The 22,996-nt window shown below is 44.5% G+C and overlaps 1 protein-coding gene and 1 long non-coding RNA gene across 18 annotated transcripts in view; one reads left to right on the top strand and one right to left on the bottom strand.

Annotated features, from left to right (window-relative positions):
* Positions 1-22,996, bottom strand: part of KALRN (kalirin RhoGEF kinase) — a 546,232-nt gene that overhangs the window by 355,375 nt on the left and 167,861 nt on the right. For all 17 annotated transcript variants that reach the window (XR_013930070.1, XR_013930071.1, XR_013930072.1 and 14 more), the window contains exon 2: positions 3,602-3,676. Coding sequence is in view for 10 of the 17 variants with exons in the window: in XM_080399718.1 (XP_080255844.1) it covers positions 3,602-3,676 (75 nt within the window). In the remaining 7 variants the exon portion in view is untranslated. The remainder of the gene's footprint in view (positions 1-3,601; positions 3,677-22,996) is intronic.
* Positions 1-22,996, top strand: part of LOC308068714 — a 292,607-nt gene that overhangs the window by 129,270 nt on the left and 140,341 nt on the right. The gene's annotated exons all lie outside the window — the stretch shown is intronic.

Genomic DNA, 22,996 nt, shown 5'->3' with positions numbered 1-22,996 from the left:
GAAGGATCCTGAGAAACATTTCTGGGTGGGACATAGGGAAAGGGCAAATGTTTTCAGCGAGATCCACAGCATTAGTCAATTAACAAGCTTTTCATAGCCTAAATGCATGAAAAGCTCCATGCAGGGAAAAGAACAATCTATCAGGCTTCCTTCCCTCCCCTGAGAGCTTCACACACATCCTCCTGTATTGCACTGATCAATAGGAAATCTCCTATAAATATAATCAAGCAGCTGAACAACATCCCAAGTTAAACCACTCTTCTAAAACAGCATCTGTGTTTCCTAGGAAAGACTATATGCCCAGCTTCCAAAATATTTCACCATGTCTCACTGAAAAAAAAAAACAAACCCAAACCCAAAAAATCACAAACCTAAAATAATCTACAACCTGTTTTATTTCCTCTCCTCTGTGCTCATCTCCTTCTCAGAATACAAAAAGCAGTCTCTGGCCTGTAGCTCGCTCCCTAATGGTTCCCAAAGCCATTCTGTTGCTGGAAGCAACACAGCGAACCACCTAGGCAAAGCCAAGATTTTATTACAGTTTCGGCAACAGGCCTCCCCCCCGCCCACCAACACCCTGCTTCATCTGCTTCCACGAGGCCAGCGATGGAAGCAGGCAGCCAGCGATGGCCAGGGTGCGCGGCACCCCCGGCTGCTCAGGCCACCTCTCTGCTTGGAAGTGCTGGAATGGGATTTTCAGGTGCTGTTCAGACACACATACATATGAAATTTGCTCGGGTTCAGTCCAGCTCATACATGACATCACTGGAAGAAATCAATAACCAGTTCCAGGAAAAATTCCCAACATTATCCACCCCTCCACTCTCCCCCGGTGCAGGGATGCGGATGCAGAGCCCTGCGCCTGCGGCTCACTGCTGGCTGAGCCAGCTGAGGGAGAGTGCCAGGCACAGAGCCCCAGGCAGCATTCAGGCTGGATGAATCCATGCCCAGCTAGTTAAAGCTGTATTTCAACTCTGAAATTAAGTGCACTTCTGAAAGTCTGAGTGCTCCTCTAGGATTCCATGGCTGTGCAGGCAGGTCCTATTGTGCCTGCTCTCGAGCAGGCAGCAGCTGGTGTCACTTCCCTGCCTGTTCTGCCTGCTGCTCTGCATGGTCCAGGCACGGAGCATCCACAACACTGAAACACGAAGCATGGTACAGCCCCTGCCTGGAGAAGCTTGTTCTCTGCAGCTTTCCTGTCAACTCAAGAAGTAAAGAACAAGCTGGTGAGCCACAGCCGATAAGAAAATAAACTATGTAACTGAGATGTTTAGCTGAGATTTTTGTGTGGGTCCTGATAAATTCTGGTGGTGTAAGGAGAACCCCCTTGACAACTTTACTGTATTGTTATTGTTAAAATTAACTGCAGTATAAAACTCCAAAGAAGACTCAATAAAACTCTCCTGTTCCTCGAGGAAGCCTGATTACAAACGCAATGTGCTCCCAGAGTCTGTCCAAACTACAGAACAATTTTATTTATTTATTTATTTTACCTTGCAAAGCCCAGCTATTTGTTTTTTCTATTTTGGCAAACATTTTCTCTTCTGTGCTCAAAGCATACTCTAGGATGTTATTCCATTTTAATTAAAAAGAACTTAGCCATCAGATGAAGTGCTCAAATCCTTTTCTTAATCTGCCTTATTACAACATCCCAGGGGAAGACTGGGCCGTACTTAAACTCTGGGCTGGAGGGTGATGCTGGGGTTATTGTAGTAAGACACTAGCAGCTCAGAGCATTCTATCTGCAAAGGCTCCTGATAATTGTTGCCCGTAGCCATTGTGTTTGGAGGCCATGGAGAGGAGGTGTAAATCCTAGGACCGCTATCCAGCTAGCTGTGTCAGGAATAGGCACATTTTGAGCAGATACAAGTCTGGAGGCTGGCAAGTCTATGAGGAGCAAGCTGTCCCCTGCCTGCAGCAGATCACGGTGCGAAGCTCCGGGGGATCATGTTGGCGCTGCTTAAGGTCCCCCCATAAGGCAAGCTTGGCCCAGGACAGCATCTAACGAGCTGATGATTTGGTGTGTGACCCTCTGGCTCAGAGCTGAACTCAGGCACTGTCAGTGGAAGGGACTATATAAACAATCCAGACAGGTTGTCATTATTAAATATTCCACGAATTACCAAATGATCCTGCAGTCATTTCCATGTGAAACAACAGCAGGAGCCAAGAACTAAATTCCAGTACAGTCCCCGCATAAATTCCTCTCTTTCGCTTCCCCAGAGCACCCGGTTCAACTTTGTGTTGTGAACAAATCTGCAGGTATGCTGTGTTTCTATGACTACGTTTCCCCTTTTTGGAGCAGTGAAAGCCAACAACCATGTAAAACATTTCAGGACCTTCAGAATGAGACATCAGTGTGAGGTAAAGTAGTCCTGCATGCAAGTACTGTTGGGATAGCCTTGGGTTTTCACATGAGGCTTTTGGTGCTTCACAAACTTCCCTCAAAGTCCTGGACTTCCAAGTCATTGGTCAGAAAGTTTAGCGTTTATGGAGCCCCAAATCATTTGCTGCCCAAGCCTCCACTGGACTCGTGATCTCTGGACCATTTAACTGTTGGTACATGGGAAGACATGTCACACCAACCATTACTCAAGGTAAAAGCTTTTCCTGCCTGGCATCTCCATGGCTCAGCAGAGTGGCGAGACCCATCCTCATGGGCCCCACTCCAGCACCCCGGGGGGGGTTACAGCCAGGGAGGAAGAGTTCGGGTACTTAATGGCCTTGCTGATACTCCCCTCCCCTCTGCAGTCAGCACTACTGCAGGGACAAAGGAAACAAAAAAGCAAAGACTGCAAACAGGGGAGCTGGCTATTTTTAATGCAGGTTTTCTCACTGCAACAGGGAAGATCACCAAAAGCAGCCTGAATGGTTTGCAATCATCAGAAACGCTGGCTCTGGAAATACCCTGATTTTATGCTGCCAATTTGAGTGACTTCATGCAAGATTATGATCTCTTCAGACCTCCTCTTCCCTCTCTCCCTGACAAGTTGTAATTCATGCCAGAAACAATATAATCCCAGCCATTCTCAAAGCCTTCTCCATATTTTCTAGTCCTCATCCACCCCCAGGTCCTCAAGACTTGTCTCCTGAATAAAGGTTGTAAATCTTTGTACAGGATGGCAGGAGATCTTTGAGCTTCTGAGTTATTATGTAAATGCAGCTTCAAAGGTACTTTTAACTGCAAGTTGATTGGGATTGCAAATGAAATACCAATGATTTACAGGTCTTGGTGCTTCCTACAAACAGGAATTAATGGTGTTCACTGACCTTGAACCCAAAGCAGGATCCTTGAACCATCCTGGATGCTGAGACAGAACGGGTCTGGGATGGAGCTGAAAAGCTGCACTTTATCCCACCTGTACTGCCCATTTCCCTGTTTCTCACAATATGAAGAAAATCAATATGGGCCAGTTTCCAACACTTTGAGTATTACTGGATAGCCCTGTTCTGCACACAGCCCTTTTCTTAGCAGAAGAGCTAAGTACTACCAAGTCCAAACAAGAAAGTGGTCTCTCATGCCTCTGCAGCACCGTAAGGATCGGGATGCAGCAGGCAGGTCTCATGCTGGGATGGAGGGATCTAGAAAAGATGTGCTCACCTGACACAAAGGCCACTTTCTCCTTCAGTATAGGAAGGACATCAGCAGCTTTTAATCCATCATTTCGAAAAGAACCTGCAAAACAGAGGAAAAATGGAATCCCACATTAGAAGAGAGCATGTCCTTGCTCCCAGCTTCACAGACACTCCACGTTTCTCAAAATCAGACTGGAGAAAGTCTATAAGTCACATAAAAGCACCAAGAAACCGACCCGAATAGCTGATACACAAACAGCATTAGCAACAATAGAGATATGTTTGTAAAAAGAAAACACAGAGAATCAGCTCAAAAGTTCTGAAAGGTTAACAAATTTCCCATCAAGTAGCCACTGCATTTTTCACAGATCATACATATTATCAAGCCTGGGAGATGCCCAGCTTGCACACCAAGCCAGAATCTTCCTCCCTTCACTGTTTTGAATACAGTCCAGGCAAAATTGCAGGGAATGTTACAGCCCATACACATCTTTTGGGATGAGCCCTTGAGGCAGATTTGCACAGGGGCTGTCTTAAAAAACGCTTTTCCCCTTCCTCCCTTTCTGCTCTACACAGCACAGCTGGAGATAGAAAGGCTTAAGGTGGGGAATGCACTCAGAGGGAGGACACGCTTCTTATGAGCCAGACAAAGTTTTCCCTGGGTAAAGAGTCGTTTGAAGCCACGGTGCATCCTCATGTAATTCATGCTGTTTGATTACATGCTAAATGTACTTACACAGGCCATTTATCTTCCCTGAAGTGCCAAAGTATTTCATGTCTCCTGAAAGCTCACCAAAGAAGTCCCAGATTTTTACTCTCCTGGAAGCCTCAGGAAAAGAATTGCTGACAGTTTCAGCCACCAGCAGCACCTTTCAGCTTTGCAAAAGACCAGCAGTAATGGGTCACCCCACAGCAAGCCAGACACTGCTATTCCATCAGTGCTACTACAAAACAAAAGGTGGGTTTGAAGGACATTTTTTGCAATTGGTCTGAAAAATAACTCATCCATCACTGGGTAGTGAATACCCATCATGAGAAGTGATCTTCAAAATAACCTTAAATCTATTCCAGCTCACCAAATATTACAACACATTTGAAACCCTGTGGTTTTGCTTTCTGCTTTTCACATGGAGCCACCACCATTCTTCTGAACTGGTACCAGGGCAAGACAGTCTTCTCACTAAGCACCTTTCTTGAATGACTAGAAATAGGGCAGCTTTGCTCCAGCCATCCCACTTTCCTCAACGAACACCGCAGATGACACCTGACCATCTAGGTCTGAAAGTGGGAATGGGGACAACCCCACCCCTATATATTGTCACCTATTTCTTGCATCATGCAGCCTCAAAGGTACCGTGGTTTGATCCATGCAGACCTATCAGACAGACAGGATGAAGACCATAACAGCTATTTTCACCTGCAGCTGAACCTGCGTATCTTCAAGTATTATTATTACATGGCTGCAGCATGTGCCATTCACAGACAGCTTGTGCAACAAGACTGTCTTGTATATGCAGATGCGTTCTTCAATGGTGCCAAATGGCTACAACTACTTCTCTCTGTCCCCACATGCTCTCGGGTGTCACCTCCACAACACTCACCTCCAGAAGATGAGCAAGCTCACCAGCTAAGCCTACGCTTGTGAAAATCAACACACAAAGGAGTGAGGTAATTCAATGCAAGGCCAAGACCAATGTAACTGCAATTTGAACTTGCACTGATGCTGCTGATCTTTGCAGCTGGAGAAATTTGGCCCAGTACTCCAGTGTCTTAGAGCCATCATGATGTGTCTAGTACGCTGACTGTTCTCGTTTGTTTCACGGTTGGATGAGATGCTTATATACAAAGCTGCTTAAATTCCAAGTGTTGGCCCTGAGCATTCCAAGAGCATGGCCCTGAGAGATCCCTAAAGAGTACTCTGTCTCAGTAAAGTGTTTTTGGACCAGGGAAACTAGTCTTGGTTGCTGAACTTTCTGTGTTCTAAGCAGGACGTTGTGTACTCTATGTTAAATATCCAAGACTTTGCTCTTTAACTTCTCCTCTTAACTAGAATAACTTCTCTGCTCCCAGGCCGTGGCTAGCTCTCACATCAAAGGTAGGAACCATTCAGTCACAGGCAACACTTGGAATTTAAGCAGCTTTGTATATAAGCATCTCATCCAACCGTGAAACAAACGAGAACAGTCAGCGTACTAGATACATCATGATGGCTCTAAGACACTGGAGTACTGGGCCAAATTTCTCCAGCTGCAAAGATCAGCAGCATCCAGTGCAAGTTGAGTTTTGGCCAGTATTTGCTAAATTTGCCAGGGAAACAGCAAAGTGAATTCTTAGGCGCTTAACCGTGCAGTAGACATTATACAATTGAAATCTTAGTGAATATTACCAAAAGAATGTCAGTGGGTGTGTAGTCATACATGTAAAACACACAATAAGGACATCTTAGCAAGAGCCCACTATACTTGCGGGCTGAAGGACAATTCCAGACACTCTTCCACAAGGAAGGACTGCATCTCCTCCATACAGAGGTAATATGCATGGAGACCAGGAGAAAAATGTATGACTCTTAAAGACAGTCATCTTCTGAGCTACAGCAGGCTGCAGGCAAGCGGCTCACTGCTAACAGCCCAAATGTCCTGACTGTGCATAAGAGTGGCAAGAAAAGACACAAAAGCTGCTGGAAGGTATCTTTGCCTTTCTCAGTATCTCCCAGGACAGGTCAGTCACACTCCAAAATGGTGAATGAATTAGAAAACTGTGAGTCCATTCTACAGCCAAGGAATCAACAAAAACTCCCAAGAGCTGCAAAACTTCCCTGGGGATGAGGAAGGAAACTCTTAAAGGCAGATCAGTGGCTAAAGCAATGTGCTTGCTCTGGATGATGTACATGCTCACCAAAGTGGCAGTTCATGACCCACAGATGAGGCCATGTCCACCGCTTTCAGGGGTCACTCCAGCTCCTGACAATATTTTTGCATTAGCAGCTACATGTCAGAGCCTGCTGTCAGGTTTTCCAGCAAGAGCTGGGGAAAGGGATGCATAAATGGGAAAACCAATGGCTGTAATAAGGGCTCCAAAAGCAACAGCAAATCTATCTCCAGGAAGACCCAATGCAGAAATTATACACTCCCCATTCCCTAAGTTATTATAAGGATGTCCCTAATAATGCTCATTTTCATCCTGTTCCCCAGCTGTTTCTAATACACTTATTTTGTTTGTTTGCGTGCTGGATCCAAAGCCATGTCTGCATAGCACCATCTATTTTTTGCCGCAGAGCCCCAGCTACACAAGCATCTAGACAGTTTGTTACTAGACAATGACAAAGGCTGTACTTTGTATCCTGCCCTACAACTCTCTCCTACCCCTGTAACAACCAAGCCCTTGTGCAGCAGCAGGACAAGGGCCGACAAACAGATGAAGGAAGGGCACTGAGCCATTCTGCCCACTGCCCATGCACCGGTCTGCCAGTTCACCATCATCATAACCATGTGACTATACAACAATGCTGCTCTTTCCCTTCTACCTGAAAGCTTCACCATGGCCTGCAAAGAAGCTTGAGGATTGCAATTGCCTCTTTACCAAAAGAGAGGCACAGAGAGTACGGTGCCACGCCGCAGCCACCCTGAAGCCCCTCACACCTTTATCATGTCCTGGCTTAGTGTGCTATTCACACAGCAGGGACTCAAACTTTTATTACTCCAGTGACACGAGACGAAAACACACCATGTCTGCAGAAGCAGCTGACAGAATAATGTATTCTTGTAATCTTGGCAGCACTGAAAAATTAAAAAAGTGGATCCTCAGTATGGTTGAGTCACGTTTCACCGCAAAGCAGCACCGCACATGCACAGCTCATCTCCTAGCAAGAATTCTCTGCACTGCAGAAGCAGCTCACAGTTTTAGGCAAGATGCTGTAATGAGAAGCCAGCTGGGTGAGATGGGAAGCTTAAGGCATGCTTCCATGTTAAATGCAGCAAACCTAAAATTGAGAAAAAAAACCCTCCTTTTTCCCCGGACAAATGCCCTGGTTGACCTGGGGAATTTGCTGCCACAGGATGCAGAGGTCAGCAGCTCAAGGGGCTTCCCGAACAGGTTACAGATCTGCAAACAACAAACATCTCCAGGGAACTGTAAAGATTAATAAAATAAGCAATAGCTTTGGAAAGAATATAAGCCTACAGGCTTTGAAGTGAAAGCCAAACTCAAACTCTTGGAGTGAAATACAAATTATCCCTGGAGAAAGCCCTGTGGGCTTTAGGTTTTTTTTTTCTTTAAAGCAGAGTTCAGGGCCTCTGTTGGGGTGGATGGACCAATGTGTGGGGTGTCTTGGGGTGGATGGACCAATGGTGTGCTCCAGAGTGGCTTTTCCTAGAAAAGCTTCAGTTCTAATCTGAAAAATACAGTTCTTGGCTTCAAATAAAGATCAGTTGCTGGAAATATAGAAATACTTTCTATACTTAAAAAAGTATGTGTAGGCAAGAAGAAGGCCTCCTGTCACAGCACTGCATGGGGCTTAATCACTTGGCTCCTGATGCCTTCAGCAGGAGTTGTTCATCCCAAGTCCCATGCAACGTTTCAGGAAAGGCAGCCCACATTCTCATAGTTCTCAGAACAGATTCGACTATTTAAAAACTTTGGCACAAAGTTTCTTTAACCAAACAAAACTGAACTCCTTGGGCTAAACCCATCCCTCGAGGAACTCTACTGGAGTCCAGGAGGCAACAGCAAGATTAATCTGGTCCATATTGTTTCTTTCTTCTTCCCTCAGTAAAGGCCTCTTCTGTATTCTCCCCCACCCCCCGCCAGTTTTTGGAGCAGTTATCCCCAAGGTTTACCATAGCCTATCTGCCTTCCCACCTCTTCACTACCCCCACCAAACCCTCAGTGGATTTTATTTTTGTTTGCAGTATGGTAGCATCTTGGCTTTGTACAACTTATAAACAGAAGGGACGTCAGATGTGAGCAGAGAAAGGCAGAACAAAGGAGACTTTATTATTCCCATTGTAGCCTTTGCAAACTGAGACACAGAGAGATTGACTTGTCCAGTGTCAGACAGAAAGTTTGTGCAGAGCTCAATCCTCATTTTCCCAGTGCTTCCCCAATGCTTTTCTCATACAACCATCCCTTTGTTTTCTGGAAGAATATAATCCTCCTTCTTCTTCTCTTTACACTTCTTGCTTCCTCCTCCTGCCCTTCTCTCTCTATTATTCTTTCTTTCTGCATTTCTGCCTCAAATATTTACTTTTTGTGTGTGCTAAACCCTATTTAACCCCTTCCTCCCTTTCCTGTACACTATTATCTCGCCCCGCAGAGCTGTGAGCTTTCCTAGTTTAATTTCTCTGCTTTTCTACAAGCCGTGGAGAGGGGCTTAGGCAAGGGATGCTGGGGCCTTTGCTGCTGGGATTTTGCTGGCTGAGGCTCATTGGTTTAGAGGCAGAGAGGCCACAGCATGGCACAAGTATTTAGTTGAATAGAAGCAACATGTGCTCCGGACTAGTATTTTAGCACCATCTGGCAGAGATAAATGGGGCTGGACACTCTGCATCTGCCTATCGCTCCTTTGATCCTTGATGCAAAGAAAGGGCATTTTAGTGACCTGAGCCCCCCCAGGAGCCTGTGCAGCTCTCCCACCACACCTCCCTGCTGCCGACAGCAGAAAAGCAGGTTTTGACTTCACAGAGGAAGGAAGGAAGGAAGGAAGAACTGAATTTAATCTAAATACAGCACCAGCCAGAAAAAATAAAAAATTAATCTGTAAGTATCATTACCAACTACTATTGCTGATGATTAACCCAGAGCTATATACTTCACTAACAAAGGTTATTATTCTCCTTAACAACCAATAAATTATACTTGGCCTCACAAGAAGCATTTATAGTCCTAGGACTGCACGTCACAGTGGGGCAGGGACAGGATGAAAGGCAGGTTGGACTAGCACCACAGCCCTGGGGCAAGCGTGGTGGCTGTCTCCCTCAATCCTCGTTTCTCTTTCTCAAGCAAGAACTTCTCACTCAGTGCTCCTGATATGTCCACCCTTCCTAAACAAACTAGTGTAGCAAACAGTCGTCTGCATTCAACATACCTTGAGCACTAAGCATGGCCATAGCATGCAACATTCATCTGGGGAGACCACAGACATTGCCGATATTTTCTGTGGAAGCACGGCTGGCATTGGCTGTGCTTCTCACCCCATGCAGAGCTGGGGCTAGAGCTTGCTTTCGGCTATGCAATGGAAATGTAAATAATCCCTGAGACCCTCGTAGCCTTGTGATGATGGCCTTACTGCTATATAATTGAAGACCTACATAGCATTTAAGCTTGTGGTAGAAGTCTACTTATTTCTGCACATGTTAAGTGTATATGAACACGGGACTATAGATATACAGGTATGCAAAGTGTGTTACAGGTACCTCATAGAGGACCTGACCATAAATCTGCTGTGAATCTAATATCTGGTATTCCTGTTAGTCTTGTACACAGTAAATGTTTTTATGCCACCAGATCTAGTGTGCAGACTGGCACACAGAATCACACTATAGGCTGCAAAGTTGCAAGAACCATGGACACCAAATAGAAGCTCTGCACAGAAGACTAACTCTACTGCACAATGCCAAGGACTTTATCCCATGTACCACATGCCAAGCACTTTATCCCAGCTGAGAAAAGAGTTATACTCATTACATTGCTGCATTTATTCTATTTATTCGAAAATGAAAAGATTAATGTTGGTTTTATATGTAATACTTAGGCTCAGTCCAAGACTAATATTTTCTCTGTGTTTCCTTATTCTGTCCTTCCTTTTATTAATTATATACCACTACTGATCGCTGGAACATCCTTTTGGTCACATCTATTGGGTGGCAATACTACAGGCTACCTCCACTTCCAAGTTTTGCCAGTGCTCACTTGTCAGACTGTCCCCTCTACACTGACAGGTCGGTCTCTCTGATTCCCACTGCCTGAATCCCTGCAAAGGAACAACCACTGCCAGCTCACCCCTATTCCCTCCCCTGCCTGTAACACCAAGAGAGGCAGGGCGGGGGTTTGAGGGAGCTTGCTAATTGCTGAGATTGTTATTCCTTCCACGAGGTTCTTGGCAGCATCGAGCCTCCCAGCACAGCCTTTGAATGTCCACACATTTAAACAGTAGCCTCAGCTTGAAAGCACGCCAAAGAATAGGCAAGGCTTCAAGAAAGATACAGCCGCTTGCTGCAAGCGTGCAAATTCATTAGCCTCTGTGCACATGTGGCCCTCTAATAAGCTGTATTCAGCATCTGAAGCCTAAAACATTGCACCCTGTGCATCCCACATAAGCCAACAGCCAGGCTTTGCCTTTTCATATGTGGCACAGAACCATTCAAAGCATCAGAAGGATACCAAATTAATGCACAATCTGTGGCGAAGGCTCTGCTTCATCTCCATCCACAGGGGATTTTATTAATTTCATTTTAAACATACAATAAGAGAGATGCTAAGAGAATGCAATGACTGTGAGTCAATCTTTCCTGCGTTTCCTTTTCATTTTCATCAGGACTTTGGAATCAGGCTGAGATCTTTCCATTCCTACCCTTAGAAAAATAATTAGACATTATAGGTAGCCCCGTGGATAGCACATTTGACTGCTAGTAAAAAGACTTGGCTCTATTTGTGGTTCTGCTCCTAAATTGCTTTGTGATCCTGAACAAGCTGTTTTAACTGAACTAGATCTTGGTTTTCCTCTCTATAGAACAGAAATAATGACTGCCCACATTAGTAAAGCACAGTCAGGTCCACAGACCTCGAAAGCACCTCACAAACATGAATTAATTTTCTCTCAAAAAACCCTTTCTGAGGCAGGGAACTGCTGCAGTGTACTTTTATAGATAGGCAAAAATGAGGCACCAACAGTAGGAAAGCCTTGCTCTGGTGATCACAGAAAGGACTTTTTGGTCAGGAAAGGGAGATGTTAAGAAAATTGGAAAAATAAGGTCATCTGGCACAAAATCCCGTGTTTTATTTCTTAAGTGTGCAAGGGATGGATGTGCTGCCCCAGAGGGAAATCAGTATACTCAGCACCTTGAGCTTTTAGTCATTAAGTGTCTTGCTGCAGATTGCACTACACATCACTAACCACCCTGATGCAACAGCCCTTTACAGTGTCAATAAAGAGCTGTGGGCCATTTGTAAACTGAAGTCACATTTTAAGCGTGGCCATGGTTTCTACCCAAGCCTAGTATGCGTAGATATTTTCATTTCAGTTCCCCCACAATTACAATTGGATTCCTTATGGAAACATTCCTCAGAAATTTATAATCCTGTAAAAAGTTTAGACCTGCTGATGGATTCCTGTAGGAAGGATGCAAGTCCTCTGTGAAGCTGTAGAGGCAAGGTACCCAGGGTCTCATCCTCTATTGAATTCTATAGGTTAGAATAATTTCCTTTAACTGGCATTGGTTTAGTTGACAGGCTTTTTCGAAAAAGCTGCATCAAGGCATCTGCCAGCACCTGTTATGTATCAGTGACGTGCTTAGGGCTTCCCATCCATCTCTCAGAAAGCCTCCCTCTCAGATCCTGGAGGTCCCCAGCCGCCAGTAACTTCTCCAGGACAAAAAAATAAAATAAAATATCTAATTATGTACAACATTCAGGAGGCACTTTGCTGAAACACCAGCCTTACAAAGGGACCATATGCCAGTGCCTCAAGTGTGCTTTGCAAACATCTGCCTCTCAGGGGGATTTCATGCCAGACAGTAAGAAAGCAACTTTAATTAGAAGCCAATTGAGATCCTTGTCTGAAGGCGTGTGACTTCCCTAAAAAAAAAAAAAAAAAAAAATCACAAACAAATAAAGCAACTGCATTTGCCCCCGTGTTTAAAAACTAACTGTACGGTCTCTCTTTTAATGCAGAGTTCTCTTTATAATTTTCCTGACAGGGTTCAATGTGCCGTTTCTGAACAGAGGCACAGGCTGACAAAGTTCCCATTGCCTTCAGAAAGATCCCTGCCCAGGAAGGATGGTTGTGTCTAGTGCGAGTGTTGGAGTGGGGTTTAAATTAGTTATTTTTTATTGTAGTTCATCCAACGTTCACAGACTAGTACCTCACTATTAGTTAAGATTTACATTTCCCTCTCTCCCATCTAGCCTCAAATCCCATCTGATCAGATGAATTTCTTCCTTTGCTCATCGCCTTCGGTCCCTCTTTCTTTCCACTAGGGCTTACGATTTCAGCTTGCATCTATTGTGTCACCCTGTTAAGCTGATTTTTTTAAAAAAATAATAAAATGAAACCCCAAACCTGCAACTCATAGGAGAGTTTTCCCCTCCTGTCTATGAATTCCGCAATTAGGAATAAAGCAAGATACATGCCCTAATCTCTTGAAACAGGACAGGCAAGTAGAAACCGTCCCTGGGGAGGGGTAGGTGGGGGAGCAGCCAGAGCCCTGCCAGGATTGCAAAGGCTGTCCCCAGCCCTGCGTGGGGAACAGTGCATCCGGACCAGGCAGCCACAGGTCTCTGAGTGATGCACCTTCAGACAAAACCCGCAAAAACAGGGCAGCAAGAATGGCAGAAGAGAGCACCTGAGCTAACATCAAGTGCAGTGCTTCCCCACGGGGTCCCGGGGAAGGCTCGCAGGCTGTGCTGTGATACTGGGCTGCTCCGACAGCAGCTCCCTGCAGCCTTTGCTGGGAGAGCAGTACCTTCCTTCACACCCCACTCTCCTGTCCTCATTTCAGTTTCCCAGGGTCTACTCCTCTGCAAACCATCTAAAAACAACCCCAGTCCACCATCAGGGACTGCGCATAACCACTTGGGCTGACTTCAGATTGTCTAGACCGCTCCAATGAAGCAGCAGCGGTGGCAGCTCCTCCAAGGGTCTCGCAAGGAAATGCTCTGGCTGTAACAGCAATCGGTTTAACTTCCCCGACAACATCCTAAATCTAAGCAAAACCAGGGCAAACATTTTACACACATCGGCAGGAGGGGTAAGGCAAGACACTCACAGGACTAAATAATTTATCTGCCTCTCTTACGGATGCTGACATTTTTGACACACATTAAACATTAATGAAAATCATTTTATGGATGGCTGAGTCATGCCAGTCAATGCATAATCTCCTGCCTCTCCACCTGCCCCTTTCACCCTCATCTGGCTCCAATCGTGGAGTGCAGCCACTTGTAACTCTGCCCCCTGAAAGAGGCCGGGCCCCCCAGATGCCAAAGAGCAGAGCAAAAGCACCAAGGGGGCTGAACAGACCCTAACAAACACATGGACAAGATCTGAACCCACGGAGTCCTAACCCCGCTTCTGTTAAATTCACAAACCTGCTGTTTTGTTAATTAGCTAACACAAGATGCTGTGAATCATTTTGGAAAGCAAATTACCTCCCTGATTTCTAAAAGCTTCCTAGCTGCATTTTTTTTTAAGCTTACTATTTTTTCCTCCTCCCAATGTATAAATGCCAATTAAATTACTGCCTGCCTCTGTTTAATCTAATGCTAGCCTACTCATATTTTCAGCTGCTCCCTAATGCCAGTACAGCCCCTTATGCCCAAATCTCTTTAGCATGCTAGTGTAAATGTTTATAGCCCTAAGACTTACAGCTATAAGAAGCTTGACATTTTTGTGGTAAAAACCTGCAATGTTATTGTAATGTTGAATAGAAAAGGATCACCAATGGGCTGAAAATGCAGCTTTCCTTTAGTTTGTTCCAGCTAAGGACACATATAAAGAGATGACTGGGATTAAAGCCTCACTAGCTGTCTGGATCTTTTCCTGGACAAGCAGTCCTTAAATTTGCTGAAATGATACTCACCAGAAGGTAGAGTTACACAAAGCCACTGGGCAGCCTTCAAAGACAGAGGATACACATTTAATCTCATCTTACATATCCCATTAGACTGTGAGACTGGATGCCAGAGTTACCAGAAATACGTTCTTCATCCCAAACATACTTTTCTTTATGGAAGGGGCTAAAATATTTCTAACAAGATTATCGCCTAAACTGAGTAAATTGGCTTCTTTTCACTAAGGGGGAGCTCAGAGCTGCACAAATAACCGGCTACAGGTTAATGAGATCTGACTGCTCTCCAGAGGGTGCAAGCTGCTGCTTTATAGATCCCTGACAGCTGGAGTCGAATGACCATCCAACTCATCCCTAAAACACAGGGAAGTAGTTTGGGGCCCCTCTTTCCAACCCACTGCCAGGTTGCAAATACAAAAGCCACAGACCTGACATTGTCTCCTTATTTTTTTCTTTCAACAGAGGTGACAGAAGTGCAATATATAGGCAATAATTTTTTAATTTCACGGATTGCATTATGAAATCCTTTTCCCACACACATCTTCCCTTCTTCTGAAGGGATTTTACTGCTTCAGGGTTTTCCTGATTGCAGTTTTGCTGAAGAGCACACTCCGCAAAAACCAGCAATGCCAAGCAGGAAGAAACTGTCACATGCAAAGTGTCAGTAATAGCCCACACAGTTCATTAGGAAGATCTCCTAAAGACAGTGGAATTATACATTGATCACAGATGACCTATTGCAAACTGTGGTGTCTTTACCAGGATCTTGCTGCAGGCATCTGCCAAGCCTCATTTGAGTACAATACTGGGGGGTAGACCCCAATCTCAACCCAGCTAAGTCAACAGAAGGCCATTTATTACCTTCAGTAAATTAGAGACGAGGGAAAAACGCAGCCTCTCCTTTCCCCTACATCTCCTACTGCAGGTGAGATTTCACCTCCCTGGCTGCAGCAGTTTTAATAACCTATTTTTATATTTTTGCCCAGTGAGAAATCCATTCTGCATACACCTCTCACACAAGGCATTCCTACTCTCCATCACACTTCGGTTCTAGGCTTACTGATAAAAGGACAGATTGCATCCGCATTTCCAGCCTTCAGCTCAGCCCAGGGTTTCATGACCTTTTCCTTCAAACTCCAGCTCTGCTGCTGGAATGACTTGTCCATTAGGTTAGTTGTTCAATAACTCTTAGGCACTACCATGTTAATACAGCTTTGAATAAATGACAAGTCACAGTCAGAAGTCAATGCAACACTAGGAGCGATGACAAAATAAAAACGGCAAATTAAGTGTACAAAGGAAAACAAAGAAATGCACTGGTATTTTTCTGCCTGCTTCTAAAGCAAAGGCAGAATGAAAGATGGGCTGGAGAGAACAGATACATCATGCTTTGTCTTCATTATTATAATAATTAATTTATATTAGCAGGTGCACATTAAGAAGATCTGTTTCCACCCCTCTGCCACCACCAGCTGGTGCAACATGCGTGTGTCAGTCATGAGAAATAGTAGTTGTGCTGATGCTCCTCACCATCCCTCTTACGTCTGCATCCTGTCCCACCTGCAGCTTTGTTATGGGGTCCAGTCAGCACCACTGGTACAGGGCTGCACAAACAGATTGTGGAGGGCAGTTTCTCACCAGAAGTGCCTACAACAAATGGCCAGAGCCAACTATGGTTGGAGACAAGCAAACACGTAATGGCATGTCCCATATTTCATGGCAGCTGACTGATGGCAGAGCGTGGGTGCCATGGCCAGGGAGTTGAGACAGGACATATATAATAACGTTTTATAAACCTGACATTTATAAACCTGCACTGGAAAAATAGCTAGGACTTTCCAGCCAGAACTCTTGTTCCTGAGGAACATATAATGGAAATGTTCATGAGATCTCTGTTTTGTACCTCATCCAGTGGATCCCACCACAGGATTTGGCCCAGAGCCCGCCAGCAGGGTGCAGGGATATTACAATGGACTGAGAGGGCCAGAAAAATATCTTCTTGGTAATGCCTGCTTAAATTTTGTGATCTGATTAAAATGCAGCCTGTGGAATTACATCTACCCCCTCTACCACTTTCCTGGGAAGCCTTATCAAATGCTGCAATATCCATTTATAGGAAGGTGTGCATTAGCTCCAGAAAGTTTAGATACATGATACTGACTACTAATGAAAGCTGCAGGATAAAGGAATAATGACATGCTTGTGAATAAAAACTGCATACCAAAATACTATAGAAAGAAAGTTACAATGCAGGAGGTACAAATTTCAATTTTGCAAGTGGCATACTGGCTTAAATGATATAGACAAAGGACCTTGTTACAGCCATGAGATGCTTCTTTGGAAATGTTTTGTGAACCCACACACAGAAAGAAAGACAAAGACATAAATAGTCTCTTCTTCCACTGCACTGAAGAGCTACAGTACTGAGCACGCTGCCTGCTATAAGACTACTGACAATTAAGGACATGTCACCCTGAGCGGTATCTCTGCCCGCACATATCTTGTCTGCCCATTACCATCACCCTCAGCCACCACAACACAACCATGCACAGCAATCCTACATTATGGGAATAAATATCCACTGAAGCCAAAATGGCAAGTCAGCTCAGCACATAAATTGCCCAGATTCTACCCGAGGACAAGAATAATTATCTTTCCAAATCCACTTTAAAACCCTCGCTAAAGAATACTTTCTGAAGAGGTCAAGCCCTGATGATAGCTAATACTTTCAAATTAATCTTTGTTATTGCCCAAATACAAAGAGCTGTTTTAATGCATCACGACAGAAGAATACCTCCTCCAGGAGCGAGCTTTTGTATAGATCATCTCTTAAGTGTTCAGTAAATCATATGATTTTGCGGCTTTGAAAGATTGCACTTTGATGTCCAAAGGACAGATGTCAGCATAAAAAGACGGGGGGGAAAAGAAGCCCAAGCTCTGTGCAGCCAGCAGTAATTGACAAAACAGCAGTGAGCTCATGTGTAGAGACCAAATAAGCAATAGCAACAGAGCTACGTCCTCACCCCTTTTCTTCCAAAAAGTGTTTTGCAATAGTGTAGCTACGAAAGTGCCAGCAAAGTGCAGTGCCCCAAGTCACCACTACCTGCTCAGCGACGTGGCTGTGCAACAACTTACCCTACCTCTAGCTCAGGAGCACCCACAACTGCTAGAAAGCAGGTACCTGGCAAAACAGCGCACTTGAAGCTGTAACACCAGTTAGTCCCTTGAGTGTCAATTGTTTGAGGAATAGCGTGCTGTAGCTTATGCTACCACTGTCACTGCTGTTCCAGGGATAAACAGAAGGCTTCTGTCATCAGTGTTTTCAATCCAGCCCTTTTCACAAGGACTGCTATTCAATGATAATGATTGTTTTGTTAAGTGTGGTTCTACTCGGAAAACTGACTCCATAAAAATAGGATCATGGAGTTAATGTTTATTGCATCTCAATGATTTCCAGATCAAACACAGTCAGTTTACAAGTGAAAAAGATGTTTGGTTTGTTTTTCCAACTACCAGGTCTACAAACTCATGCTGGGATCTAGAAGTTAAGTTCTCATCTTTTTGGCTCGTATGATTGCAAAAGAAACGAAAAAGAATTCTGCTCACCCACTCCTGGAGCGGCTGCGTATTTCCAGCTTCAACAGAGATAATAAGGAATAAAAATGAAGACAATATTTTCAAACCCACTTAACTAGTTCTGTCCTTCAGGGCTCCAGAAAGGTAATCTGATTTTAAAAGCTACTCCAAGGGCAACTCAAAGTGATAAGACTTAAGCACCACTTAAAACCTTACTGCATATTTAGGTACCTAAATAGTATGTACCTAACTTTAGGCACCCATTTTTCAAAACCATTCCCCTTAATTTAGTCAGCAAATTAATCAGATTTGCATGTGATTACACATAGATAGCAGATCATTTCAGTAGGAAGGTGCTATTTTTATATAGACACTTGTTGGAACAGAATTGCATGTTAAACTAAAATTTATGAGTCTGCAAGCTGAGTCTACATTAACTATTTGACAGCTGCAAATTATTGCATTACAGACATCGCCAAGTTGCTTACACAGATACATGTGCGTACGTGTAACTCAACCATTCCCCAGCTGCCTGTAAAGCCTCAGCATTGTCAGGGTTAGCAGGTTTCCCTCATGGCAACTCCTACAGGTCATAACCAGGTTATCTGAGTGCCATCATTATGCACATGAAAGAAACAAGCTGTTCTAGGGGTAGAGGAACTCCTGAAACCTGGTTTGCTATGGATTAGCTTCCTATCATGTTGACACACAGATCCTTCAACTCTTTGTCATGTCCCCTGTGAGCTCCCTACTGCAAACCTCCGCTCTTCAGCCACGCCTTTGCTTCTCCCCATTTTGTCTGCCCAATACATCCTGCTTTTACCTTCTGGGGTCCTGTGCCAAAAGGTTTCAAATGCCGCCAGTCAAACATACATTATACCCCCAGTGCTGCTCTGGACCCCAGTATAATGACTGCAGTGAGCCTTGCAAAGGATTTGAAGGAGCCTTAGTAACAGCTGTATGTAAAACACAGATTTATTGAGGGCAAACCAAGGGAATGTTTGCCCCATTAACCAGTTCCCACAGAGCACTCCTCCATGACCTGGTACAGCCACGTTAATGCTGACCACCCCATCTGGATCTGGGCTTTGCCTCCTCCTGCCTTGCACCTTTGGGAGTTAATGACAATGTCTGATGACAACCAAAGAGATAAAGCATAAGAGCTTACAAGAGAAGTGGGCTGAAAATAAGGGCTATGAACACGGCCAGTATTTACAGAAGTACTGAGTTAACAAGTTTGGAGGAACTTTCAAAAATATGAGCCAGTTTTACACACCTGACCTTTCCACACTGTTTTCACAAGCTGGAGGTGCATGCTTGCAGGGGCAGTTCTGCCAGGCCATCCTTGCAGCTTTACTGTGGCTCTCCTCCCCTTCCTACCCCCCTCCAACAAGGACAAGCAAGGTTGTTTAATTAAATCCAAATGTTACCATTTTTAGCTAAGTGTAAAACTGTTGATTTGGAAAGCACCATACTTGGCTTTCATGATTAAGGAGCACTGTGATCAATGTAACATCAGGCCAATTACGGCAGTTACGGCACTGAGAGATGTATTTCTGTTCTCTGGCTCTCTTTATGTATTCAGCTGTAAAGTGAAGGAAAGTGCAGCCTCAAATACTAATTGCACTGCTTTAGGACATATTCACTCCTAAGGAGCTCCTTCTAGGGCTCCTTCAATCACACGGCTATTTAGTGCCTTTACCACTCCAGTACCAGTCAAGATCTTGCCCCTGATGATGAAACCTGCCTGGAGATTTTAGAAACCCATAGTCACGCAAGACAAGGTTGTTGCTCCTGCAAATAAGCCACTGCTGACTTGCCTTCATAAGCAAGAAAGTCAGGGGGACTGTGAAAAGAGAACAGCGAGAAGGAATGGGTGTACTTGTGGCTCACTCCATCCTCCGGATGATATTTTCCCAGCACGTAGTCACAGCTCGTGCTATTTGAGTCACTCTCATCTGAGAATGCAAATAATTCCCAACCGATAATACAGCATTTCTGCCTGCAGGCTTAGAGCTCAGCTTCTCTCAGGATGCTTCAAGCTGAGCAGAGTCCTGGAGAGCCAGGGGCTATTCGATGTTGAGGGGAAGGGGCCTTGTACAGATGGGATGGTAGGCAATCAAATGCTTTGGTCTGGAGGGAAAACGCAGCCCTCCCAATACTAGTGGCTTTAGACTTTGGGTGTCTGTCCTTAGGAATGCCAACGCAAAGAGGAGTAGCTCAACGCAGGTATTGGAGAACTGTAGATTCACCCCGCTGAAACCATCCTTCAGTTCCACACTTCTGTATTACTTTCCCCACAGTTTCTCTGTGAATTATTTTAATTTCTTATAATAAGAAATGGATTTGCCTTGCCATTTACAGCACAGGATATCACACAGTTACTGACTCAGATCTGAACACTTACTGCTTGGATTCCCAAGAAAAATAACATTAAATTGGAATTTAGGTTGAGTAACTTCAGATATCTGAAAGCAAAAGTAGCATTTTGTGGGAAGCTGTAATTATTCCAGACAACCAGGAGAAATCCAGAAAATTCGGAACTCAGTTAAATGTAAAAACAAACCAAGATGGATAAGGTATGGAAATCGGTGTTAAAGTATACCAGCTATAATGCAGAGAGCCTTCGGGATACCAGGGAACAGGGGTACAGCTATGGCTAGCACGCAGTACTACTGATAGCTGCTGATTACATTGATATTGAAAGCCCATTTCATTTTTTATCTTTCCATTATTAAATTATTTTAGGATGAGTAAAAGCAGACCACATACCTGTCTGTTAAGATTAACATGGACGTATACCACATTAATCTGGCAATAAAGCCATTATGGACAATCCCTTAGTTCAAAGCCTCAGGATGTGTATCTTACTCAAAAGTTGCTTATAAATTCATTTAGCCCAGGAAACAGTTGCTGCCTTATAAACATGGGATGTTTCTAACCTTTAATTTACCTATTCTCCTGCAAAAATAGGAGATCATGGAGATGGCCAGACATCAGTGCAGGTCCCAGCTCCTTTTTGTGGCTCATTTAAGAGAGCCCTCTGGACATTAACACTGAACCCACACTTGCCTTTTATTCCTTGGAAGGAAACAGCCTTCTCTTCCTTGGTGTACCCTTTCCAAATGCCTGTGAAGTAACCCACGTCACAGTGAAGACAATAAAAGCTGCAAGGGGCCCAATATGGGAGACCTTCCCCCAGCTCCATGCAGCTCTGCCTGGGGTCTTGCTGTGCCAGCTCTGATCTCCAGGAAGCTCTGACATTTTCCTTGATGGTCCCAAGATATGGAAGGATAATGGTTACCAGGGTTAGCCTGAAACATTTGGTTTTGAGTCATGGCCATAGATGTAACGTGCGATCACACACAAATGGCTTGCTTTTCCTGCATCTTGGTTCACTCGTGTGCTGGGGACAGCATGTTTCCTTACCCTCCTGAGAGCAGCTGCAGAGCCTGGAAGCAGCGTTCTGCCTTTTCACTGGCCAAGAAAATTTCTTACCATCAGTGGTAAGTGGGTGTTTTCTCTGTACGGTTTGCTTAAAGGGAAATTAAGAAGCAGAAAAATGTAAATCTGTTCTTGAAAAAAAACATGTCCATCTCTAGAAAACAGAGAAAATATTCAAGTGCCATTCATTTAGCACTGCTGACAAATAAAGTCTTGAATAATTAGTCTGCTGATTACTCCAGCTTCACTGGGTATAATCTAACTTACCATCAGTCGCAGCCACAAGGATGTTTCCAGCACATGATGGTCACAGAGAGCTGTTCTCAGCTGCCCCACTCACCTGTTTTGACCCAGTGAAAGCCTTCAGCTGCAACCCACCATCCAGTGCCAATTTTTAGTGGGGTAAATGAGAAGTAAGAGTAGAGAGTACTGCATTCAGAAAGAAAACCAGCTTGTCTGAGTCATCCCTGAGCTTTCAACACTCACATCTTCGAGCAGGATTGCGCGTACCCCAGAGCAGCTGCCATGGAGAGCAGTATGCTTAGAGGCAAAGTGCATCTACTGTGTGTGTGAAGGAAAAGCAGCATGAGAAAGGCAAGTCCCTCGTTGAGATCACACGTGGGGTTATCACAGGCTCAGGATAAGTCCCTTGCGCAGAGCCCTGTGCCACGCACCACACGGCCTCCCCTGATGAAGACCAGGACTACATTAATCGCTTGCTTATCATCCACACTGCAGATGCTTACAGGTGTTTTTACTTCAAAAAAGTGCTCGTCTCAGGAGTCTGTTTACACACGCTCAATCTCTGAGCTTTCAAACATTTCATTAGATGTGAAATTCTCACCACAGCAAGTAGTGATCTTCAGAAGGTGTAGAGTCTGGGACATGGAAGAGACATTTAAGTGCAGAGTGGGTGTTAGCCCTGATCTCTTTCTCCTCAAGGCTTCCTCACATCTGACAATGACTACACCAAATTTCTGAGCAATAACAGCTTTGAAATAACAGCAATAGCAGATTTGAAAATAAAACATGAAACCACGTACTTAATCGCCTGGGTGCTGGAGCATGTAGTTTTTCTATCTACAAGCCTGGAAGCTGCCAACACAGTTGCAGAAAAGAGCTGCAGTGTGAGGGAACAAGCACAAGTCTTTTGTAAAATGTTTTTTGCAGAAGCAAGAACAGCTGGTTGCCAAAACAATCACCTTCAATTTTAAAACATACGCCCCAACTCTTTGTGGCATTTTCAGTGAAATGAGGATGAAAATTTGGTCCTCAACAGGAAAGCCTACACACTGAAATCTGAAGCAATGAGTTGTTGGCCTCTACTCAGGTGAGAGTCATTTGAAGCAGCACTGACATCAAGTTACCTCTCATTTAAAGTGCTTGTCCCTTATGGCTGCAAGTGAGGTGCTGAGCAGGGCACGGAGAGGAAGCTGGCAGTCAGTGGTGTTTGACATGTGGCTGAAAACCAAGGATAGCTTCAGAACAAGAAAGACCCTCCCTGCTCCCAGTCTTCCAGAGTCACGTCTGTACTAAAATGAATATTGCTGGAGAAGACTCATCAGAGGCACTATAGCTTCCTACTCCAGAAATACTGAGTTTGATGGAACGCATGATTT

Source organism: Falco punctatus (assembly GCF_963210335.1).
Source record: "Falco punctatus genome assembly, chromosome: 8".
Taxonomy (NCBI): Eukaryota; Metazoa; Chordata; class Aves; order Falconiformes; family Falconidae; genus Falco; species Falco punctatus.
This window is presented reverse-complemented; position numbering and strand designations above follow the sequence as displayed.